General features: G+C 53.9%; 1 protein-coding gene across 3 annotated transcripts in view; it reads left to right on the top strand.

Moving 5' to 3' along the window:
- CPN2 (carboxypeptidase N subunit 2) overlaps positions 1 to 9,026 on the top strand; it is a 10,729-nt gene extending 1,703 nt beyond the window's left edge. Inside the window, exons 1-2 of one of the 3 annotated variants that reach the window (XM_037733474.1) lie at positions 4,695 to 4,875; positions 7,105 to 9,026. In XM_037733474.1, coding sequence (XP_037589402.1) covers positions 4,813 to 4,875; positions 7,105 to 8,739 — 1,698 coding nt within the window. In that variant the 5' untranslated portion in view covers positions 4,695 to 4,812 and the 3' untranslated portion in view covers positions 8,740 to 9,026. Of the gene's footprint in view, positions 1 to 4,694; positions 4,876 to 7,101 lie in introns of those variants that run through there. The other 2 variants (XM_037733475.1, XM_017514638.2) reach the window with 2 other exon arrangements.
- Positions 9,027 to 9,529: the final 503 nt, after the last annotated feature.

Below are 9,529 nucleotides of genomic sequence, written 5' to 3'. Positions count from 1 at the left end.
TTTTTTGAGAGGGAGTCTTGCTCTCTGTCACCAGGCTGGAGCGCAGTGGCACGATCTCAGCTAACCGCAAATGTTGTAACCGAGCGAGTACAGAATCACCACTGAGACAAAAGTAAGCCAATTCAGAGGGTCATTTATTGCTGGCGACCACGGAGGACTAGTGTCTCTCCAACCCGTGGCCCTGAGCTCAGGGGGAGCAAGGGATTTAAGCAGAAAACACACATCCTGGTGGGGCACTGGGTTCTTTTTTTGCAATCGGCGTTATGCAGAGCAAGCTAGCCCTTTTTCACAGAAGCCAACGTCAGCAGTTATCGCAAGGAAAACGGGGCAGCAAGCAGTTATCACAAAGGAAATGGGGCAGCAGTTACAACTTATTTTTGGAAAAACCGTTTTTCTTGGTGGTTGCAGGGTGCAGGGTTTAAGATGGCGTTGCTTAGGTTCTAACTCTGGGTCAGCTATGGCACACAACCTCCGCCTCCCAGGTGCAAGCTATTCTCCTGCCCTAACCTCCCAATTAGCTGGGACTGCAGGCACCTGCCACCACACCCGGCTAATTTTTGTATTTTTAACAGAGGTGGGGTTTCACCATGTTGGCCAGGATGGTCTTGATCTCTTGACCTCATGATTTGCCCACCTTGGCCTCCCAAAGTGCTGGGATTACAGGTGTGAGCCATTGCACCCGGCCTAGAACATATATTTTTAAGCAGAATGAAAAAATTAAAATCATCCACAAATTGATTTTTCAGAGGCAAGCACCACAAATATATATACATATATTTTGAGATGGAGTTTCATTTTTGTTGCCCAGGCTGGAGTGCAGTGGTATCACCTTGGCTTCCTGCAATCTCCACCTCCTGGGTTCAAGCGATTCTCCTGCCTCAGCCTCCTGAGTATCTGGGATTACAGGTGCCCACCACCACGCCCAGCTAATATTTGTATTTTTGGTAGAGACGGGGTTTTCACCATGTTGGCCAGGCTGGTTTTGAACTCCTGACCTCAGGTGATCTGCCCACCTTGACCTCCCAAAGTTCTGGGATTACAGGCGTGAGCCACTGTGCCCAGCCCCACTGCAAATATTTTGTGCATAAGCTTCTATTATGTTTTCTGTGCACAAATACACCTTAAAAATGGAAAAGTAGCATTCTGGGATTTCATCTATTTCATTTAAGATATTGCAAACAGGCAGGCTGTGGAGGCTCATGCCTATAATCTCAGCACTTTGGGAGGTCAGGAGTTCAAGACCAGTCTGGCCAACATGGTGAAACCCTGTTTCTACTAACATACAAAAATTAGCTGGGCATGGTGGCACACGCCTGTAGTCCCAACTACTCGGGAGACTGAGGCAGAGAATTGCTTGAACCTGGGAGGCGGAGGTTGCAGTGAGCCGAGGTCACGCCACTGCACACTAGTCTGGGCGATAGGGCGAGACTCCGTCTCAAAAAAAAAAAAAAAAAAAAAGATATTGCAAACAACTTGTCAATAAATACACATCTATAATAATTTCTTTTTGTTTAAAATTTTTGTTTTTACTTTTGAGACAAGATCTCCCTCTGTCACCTAGGCTGGCATGTGGGAGTGCAGTCACTCACTGATCACTGCAGCCTTGACCTCCCAGGCTCAAGCGATCCTCCCGCCTCAGCCTCTCGAGTAGCTGAGACTACAAGCATGCACCACTATGCTGAGCTAATTTTTATAATTTTCTGTAGAGAGGAGATATGATCGTGTTGCCCAGGCTGATCTCAAACTCCTGGTCTCAAGTGATCCCCCTGCCTCCGCCTCCCAAAGCGCTGGGATTACAGACATGAGCCACTGAACCCAGCCTCTAATATAATTTGAAGGATAGCAGAGAGGATTTCCATTATATCCACGTAGCATAATTCATGTCGCCCATCCCTCATGCTGGGCATTTGTGTTGTTTCTGTTTTTCTGCTGTGGCCCAATGCCTGTTAGCTCATTAGGAGCCACAGTAGCCCTAATAAGGCTGTAATTCAGCTATTATGATGATGATTGTTATCATGGTGTAGAGGCTGGGACTCTGGGAGGTGGCTTTACTCCCTGGGACACAACTGGGCAGTGGATGGGGTGGGCTGGCCAGGGCAGGAGCAGAGGCTGGCACCCAGCCCAAGCCTAACCCCCTCAGCCACTAGACTTATCTTGCTGGGTTGAAAGGAGAGGGGATCAGGTCTGGGGAGCAGGAGGTCTTCTTAGAGGACCAGCTGAGGCAGCCGGGGACTCTGGACGGGTCTCGGAGCACAAGTGGCCAAATCAAGCCCTGTTGGTGAGGCAGACCTCCACATAGCCAGGCTCAGGCAGCAGTCCCTGGATGTCTGGGGCCGGATTTTGGCCCCATCGCCCTGTGCAAGATGTGAGGCTTAGCTCTGTGGTACGTGACAGACCGGCTTGAGGCGTGCACAGAAATGTACCCTCCCAAGAGCAATTGAGGAGAGGAAGGAGTTCATTTGCACCCAGCCAACCCCTCCCTGCCCCCAAAAAGACCTGTTTAAAAAGCCAAACTTCCTTGGCTTGCCCAAAGCGTGGAACATTTTTGTGGGCATTTGCTGGTCTTCTTCCCAGATGAGGAGCAGAAAGCCTCTGGCTGCCGCCCCGCTGTGGTTTCAGGGTCAGCCTCCACAGTCCCCAGGCGGGGGCCCTTCCTTCTCCAGGGCTCCCCAGTGACCTGCTTACTTGAGGGCAGGCTGGGAATGGGGCCCACGTCCAGAGCCTCCCAGCCAAAGCCCTAAGAATCTGTGCTCCCCTAAACCAAGGACCAGACACTGACGCTTTCCCTTGGCTGAAGGAAAAGAGCCAGAAGGAGTGCCTTGGAGAGCCTCTCGTTGGCTCACAGTGGGGTGGCTGGGTGATCTCATGGGTTTCTCCCTAGCGAAGCTGACTGCTTCAGCACAGAGCTGGGGCCTCCCTGAACTCGGAGCATCAGGGTCACTAACGTTGCACGTCACGCGCTGTGTGCCAGGTCCTGAGGTTGGAGCGTTCCGCGCATTTTCTCATTCCTCCTCACAACATCCCCACCAAGAAGGTGGTGCTGTGCTCATTGTTTTAAAGAGGAGGAAAGCGAAACACGGAGAGGTTATATGATGCAGTCGAGGACACAGAGCTAAGCTGGAGTGGGCTTAGGACATGAACCCAGACTGTCTGACTTGTAGCCACTCCAGAATGAGGTGAGGATGGGGCTTGGGCTGGGAGTGCACCGCCTGGAAACTGTCAGCATTCTGCGCCTTCACTGGGAGAACCATCCCTGTCTCCCCACCTCTCACCCCAGTAGACCCAGGCAAGAGGGGTCTTTCCCTGAACCTTAGAGAGCCCTGTTCTCATCCTCCTCCCCCCATGATACCAACCCCAAGGGGTACCAAGGGCACATGCCCATCTGGAGGCTGTGCCCCCATTTGAAACCACGCCTTGGGTACGCAGGACCTCAGCCTGCATGGGCTGCCTCCCCGGGTCCATCTTCCCTAGGCTGGCCATGCCCCAGAATTCATAGCCTTAGGCCTGTGGAGTGTCCAGGGGCAGCTGTGTGGGGGATCTCTACTGATGGTGCAGGAGAGTGGGGGCGGGGAAAGAGAAGGGAATTGACGGTGGGCGGAGCTTCAGGTAGACGATGTTTTCCCTGGTGCCTACAGATACAAGGAGCGAGCCTGCCCACCCCACCCACTCCACTGCCCTGGGACAGAGCCTGGTGGTGTCAGGGCAAGCACCCTGCAGAGCCTGGGCTGTTAGGACTGGTCTTCGTTTTGTGTGCCCTTGGGCCAGCCCAGACTGTAGCTCCGGGAGCCCCAGTCTCCCTGTCCTGGGCACTTGTAGGTTTGCCCTGAGGATCAAGACGTATGTGTGGGAGCTTTGGGAACTGGCAGGTGGGAACTGATTCCTCAGCCAAACCCCCATGTCAGAGAGATGCCTCTCCCTCTGCCCGCCTCTCTGAGCCTTAGCTGACTAGCCTACACTTGACTTTCTCTGCCAACAGCACCATGGTTTTGATTCAAGGCTTGAATTCCAGAGCTCCTTCCTTTGTTGAAAATAGTAAAGCACACTCTTTCCAAGTGACAGTGGATTCAAAGTTAGAGGCACAGCCCAAGGGAAGCCAGGAAGCAGCTGGGGTTCCTCAGCAGAGACACACGCTCCCCAACCTGAGCATTCCATGGTGCGCCTCTGGCTTTGGGCCTGTTTTCCTGATAGGAGTGATGAACAAAACCAGATGTGGGCTCCACAAGCCAAGCCCTGCTGTCAACACCCCGGGATCTGCCTCACTCTCCCTGTGGGGTGGCTGGCCAGATGGTCTCGGGACCCACGCGCCCCAGCGTTGTCCAGCCCATCATTCCCAGGGAGTACTTTCTGGAAATGACCTTTGAGAAACAACGATCAAAGGGGCTAGCAAGGAAGGGGGACTGCACAATGATCACATGGTAGCATGTTAAAAATAAGGGTTTGCCAGGCACGGGGGTGTACGCCTGTAGTCCTAGCTATTCTGGAGGCTGAGACAGGAAGGTCACCTACACGCAGGAGACCAGGAGACTGAGGCTGCAGTGAGCTATGGTCGTGCCACTGCACTCCAGCCTCCTGGGTAACAGAGTGAAGCTCCGTCTCAAAAAAATGATAAAATTAAACAGAATTGCTCCCCTCTTACTCTCAGGAGGAATTGAGGCAGCTCTGGCAGCCTGGCTGGGGGTCGTTCATTCTGGGTTTGCCCATCCCAGTGGGGGCGGCTGTGCCTCCCAAGCTGCTCTTCCAGCCTTGGAGAGCTCCATTCCACACAACCTGCCTGAGCCCACAGGAAGTCACCACTGCTCCGGGCATAGGGAGATGAGTACTCAGAAAAGACTGCCACGAGAACCCATCATTCTGGTGCCTAAGCTGAGTGTGAAGGTGAGGACATGTACCTCCAGGTTCCTAGGGTCGGGGCGGCTTCTTTCAGGACCCCCGGGGTTTTGCGTAGGTGCCTCAGGGGCAGCCCAGGTGCTGGTGGCAGCTGTGTGTGTGTCGGAGGACAAGCGCTCCCCCATGCCTTTTCAGCCAGGCACACGGCTTTCTCTCTGCTCCCAGTCTCATGCTAACTCTGTAGCTGGAGTCTAAGGACACATTTGCCTGAGGCGTGTTCCTTTCCCTCACATGTCCAAGTGGCAGGGATGTGTTCCTTTTCCTGGAAGGAGTGATTGATTGTAGGAGTCAGATTGTAACCCCAGGCCCGCGGTTTTACTAGCAGAGGTCTTCCTTACACCTCCCCTGCCTCACTTAGCTATGCGTGCTTCAGAGCAGCCGAAAGGGGCTCTGCATTTTCTCAGGGAGGAGTCGTCCCCTCTCTAATGATGAGGCAGAACGTTCCTGGAAGGACTGAGAGTCACTGAGGGACTGAGTGGGAGAGGAAAGGGGGCTTCCCCGAGCCCTGAGTTTAATGGGAGACCTTCAGCCAGAAGCTGAATTGCGAGGTGGATGAGGCATCAGCAGAGGGCAGCAGAGAGACAGCCAGTGAAGGGTGCTGGGGACCCAGATTTCTGCACCTGCGGAACCCATTTCGGGTATCCAATGGCAGCCTTTTACTGAAAAGAGGTTAGTTAAGAAAAATTAGGATTATGTTGTGAGAGGGCTTCTTCCTTTTTTTAATTTTGGTAAATTCAAGTGTATTCCATCTAAAGGGCATTTTGTTTTTAATTTTTTTTTTTTTTTGGTGTTGAAATAACCTTTTCTGTAATGATTGTGGCTTGCAACCTTTAACAATAGTTAATGTGGTTGGTTAATTCCTCACTCTATGCCAGATCCTGATGTAAAACTGTTACCTATGTATAGTCACTTAATCCCTAAGAATTACCCGCACGAGGTAGGGACTATTATAATCCCCATTGCACAGATAAGGAAACTGAAGCACGGATGGACTAAGTAACAAGCGCAAGGTCACGTAGCTAGAAAGTGATGGACCTAAGATTTGAACTCATGGAATCAGGACCACTCCAAGCCATGTGAATAAGTGCTGTGAGTGGGAACAGTGGCAGCCTGGAGCACTCTGACAGGGCGGGGCCATGAAGCCCCAGCTGGTCTTGCCATGTGGAAATGAGGGCCCCCTGTCCCCAGATCATTCTGAAACCTAGACTTTTATTGTGATGTTTTCCAATTTTTACATGTTGGCTACTGATCCTTATATGAAAAAGGTCACTGAGGAATAAACAAAACATATTTGTAAGGTGCATTGCCAATTTGTGACCTGTGGGTAGATGCTAGCAGTTTTAAAAAGATTAATGTTGAGCAAATTAAAAGCTTGTTTCCCTCCCTACTTTTTTTTTTTTTGAGATGGAGTTTCGCTCTTGTTGCCTGGGCTGGAGTGAAATGGCGTGATCTCGGCTCACCGCAACCTCCACCTCCTGGGTTCAAGCGATTCGCCTGCCTCAGCCTTTCAAGTAGCTGGGATTACAGGCATGTGCCACCACACCTGGTTAATTTTGTATTTTTAGTAGAGATGGGGTTTCACCATGTTGGTCAGGCTGGTCTTGAACTCCCAACCTCAGGTGATCCGCCTGCCTCAGCCTCCCAAAGTGCTGAGATTACAGGCGTGAGCCACCGCGCCCAGCCCTCCGCTCCCTAGTTTTAAAGAAAGCTACTGGTCTGTAGAATCCTCACATCTGGAATCCTTCTGTCCACATGATGCTGGAAGGCTGCTTGAGCCCCCCTGTGGAAGCGTAGGCAAAAGTGGCCAGGAGGAGGGCATTTCAGCAGCAGTTTTGGGGAGCCCACCTCATCTCGGTGGCTGCACTCCCCCTCCACTAACTGTGGAAACTGCAGGTGCCAGGCTCTCTGCATCATTTGGAAACTCAGGAAGATTTATGGTTTAGGAACTTCCAACTCATAAAAAATCTGTCCATATCCTATATATTATCTTTAAAAATTCCACAGTGCCCATGCTCTCCTTTTCTACCTCTCTTCCATGCCTTTTTGTCTCCTTTCCACGTCTGTCCCCGACCTGGAAAGAACACAGAAAGCCCCAAAGGCCTGGGTCTTGGTTGCGCCACGTGTTCGAGCTCGCTGTCCAGTGCTCTGGTCACTGCACTGTGCTGTGTGATGACAAAGTTTCCCTTCGTGTTTTCTTTCCCTCCTTGAATCCAGAAGATGCTCCCTGGAGCCTGGCTGTGCTGGGCCTCCCTCCTGCTCCTGGCCAGGCCTGCCCAGCCCTGCCCCATGGGTTGTGACTGCTTCGTCCAGGAGGTGTTCTGCTCCGATGACCTGGCCAGCATTCCGCCGGACATCCCGCCACACGCCACAGACATCGTGTTTGTGGAGACCTTGTTCACCACGGTGGAAACCAGAGCCTTTGGTAGCAACCCTAACCTGTCCAAGGTGGTTTTCCTCAACACTCAGCTCCGCCACTTTTGGCCAGATGCCTTTGGGGGGCTGCCCAAGCTGGAGGACCTGGAGATCACAGGCAGCAGCTTCTCGAACCTCAGCGCCAACATCTTCTCCAACCTGACCTCGCTGCGAAAGTTCACCCTCAACTTCAACATGCTGGAGGCTCTGCCCGAGGGTCTCTTCCAGCACATGCCTGCCCTGGAGTCCCTCCACCTGCAGGGGAACTGGCTCCAGGCGCTGCCCAGGAGGCTTTTCCAGCCTCTGACCCGTCTGAAGACGCTCAATCTGGCCCAGAACCTCCTGGCCCAGCTCCCTGAGGAGCTGTTCCACCCACTCACCAGCCTGCAGAGCCTGAAGCTGAGCAACAACGCACTCTCTGGCCTCCCCCAGGGCGTGTTTGGCAAACTGGGCAGCCTGCAGGAGCTCTTCCTGGATGGCAACAAGATCTCAGAGCTGCCCCTAGCAGTGTTCTCCCAGCTCTTCCGCCTGGAGCGGCTGTGGCTGCAGCACAACGTCATCACGCACCTGCCACTCCCGATCTTCTCTTCCCTGGGCAATCTGACCTTTCTGAGCCTGCAGGGGAACATGCTTCGAGTCCTGCCTGCTGGCCTCTTTGCCCACACCCCTCGCCTGGTTGGCCTGTCTCTGTCGCATAACCAGTTGGAGACTGTCGCTGAGGGTGCCTTTGCCCACCTGTCCAACCTGAGTTCCCTCGTGCTCTCACACAACACCATTGCCCACCTCCCAGCTGGCATCTTCAGGGACCTCCAGGAGCTGGTCAAGCTCTACCTGGGCAGCAACAACCTGACGGCCCTGCACCCAGCCCTCTTCCAGAACCTGTCCAAACTGGAGCTGCTCAGCCTGTCCAAGAACCAGCTGAGCACGCTTCCGGAGGGCATCTTCGACGCCAACTACAACCTGTTCAACCTGGCCCTGCACGGTAACCCCTGGCAGTGTGACTGCCACCTGGCCTACCTCTTCAACTGGCTGCAGCAGTATACTGATCAGCTCCTGAACATCCAGGCCTACTGCGCCGGTCCTGCCTACCTCAAAGGCCAGGTGGTGCCCGCCTTGAAAGAGGAGCAGCTGGTGTGTCCCGTCACCCGGGACCGCTTGGGCTTCCGGGTCATGTGGCTGGACGACAGAAAGGCAGGCAGCAGCTGGGACCTGGCTGTGCAGGAAAGGGCAGCCCACAGCCAGTGCACCTACAGCAACCCCGAGGGCACCGTGGTGCTCGCCTGTGACCAGGCCTGGTGTCGCTGGCTGAACGTCCAGCTGTCTCCTCAGCAAGGATCCCCGGGACTGCGGTACAATGCTAGTCAGGAGTGGGACCTGAGGTCGAGCTGTGGCTCTCTGCGGGTCACGGTGTCTATTGAGGCTCGGGCAGCGGGGCCCTAGGAGCAGGGCATACAGGAGCTGGGGCAGGTGGCCTCTGGGGCCTGACCAGGCGGCAGGTGGGACGGAGAGGAGCTGAGTCTCTGAAGCCTTGGCTTCTCACGTGCAAGGCACAGGGTTACATCCCGAGGGGAGGGAGTGGAGTCTGGTCTCCACTAGCCAGCGCCTCCTCCTCCTCCTTCTCTTCCTGCATCGCTTTTCCCGGAGTGTGAGGCTAACAAGCCCATCCTAACGCTTTAAAGCACCCTGGAAAGCTGCACCACAGACTGGAGAATAAAATATCCTCAGCCTGACGCTTCCCCATTATTTAGCCCCCGTCCGCTCCAGTCTACACCTTGAGGCCCATTCACTGCATCCCAGTGACACAAAGTGGAGGTCACTGCCTTCCATGCCCCGCGTCCGTTTCACTTTGTCTCCCTGGAATTGCGTTGTAAACTGGTATAGACAAGAAAAGGGTGTGGTAGAAGCAGAGGTGACCAGAAAGCGTAGGGGCAGGGCTGTGACGGGTGCGGGAGACCCTGTGCTCAGCACCCACCTCCACGCTTCGCTCAGGAGAAACTGAGATGAAACGAACCTCGGGAAGGGAAATCGCAGACTCTGGGCTTTGTGACACCGAGCCGCCAGAGGGGAGGGTGGCATTGTCTGCTCAAGGCACACGCCGGCTGCTCCTAAAGAGAGGGTGTGAGGTGTAGCGGCACAGGCTGGGCCGCGCGGCAGCTTCATGCTCGCGGCATCTGGGTACAAGCTGCTCACTCACTGTTTTCCTTTGGTTTTGTTGGTTTTGTTTTGTTTT

This window comes from Cebus imitator, unplaced genomic scaffold (assembly GCF_001604975.1).
Source record: "Cebus imitator isolate Cc_AM_T3 unplaced genomic scaffold, Cebus_imitator-1.0 Scaffold529, whole genome shotgun sequence".
NCBI lineage: Eukaryota > Metazoa > Chordata > Mammalia > Primates > Cebidae > Cebus > Cebus imitator.
This window is presented reverse-complemented; position numbering and strand designations above follow the sequence as displayed.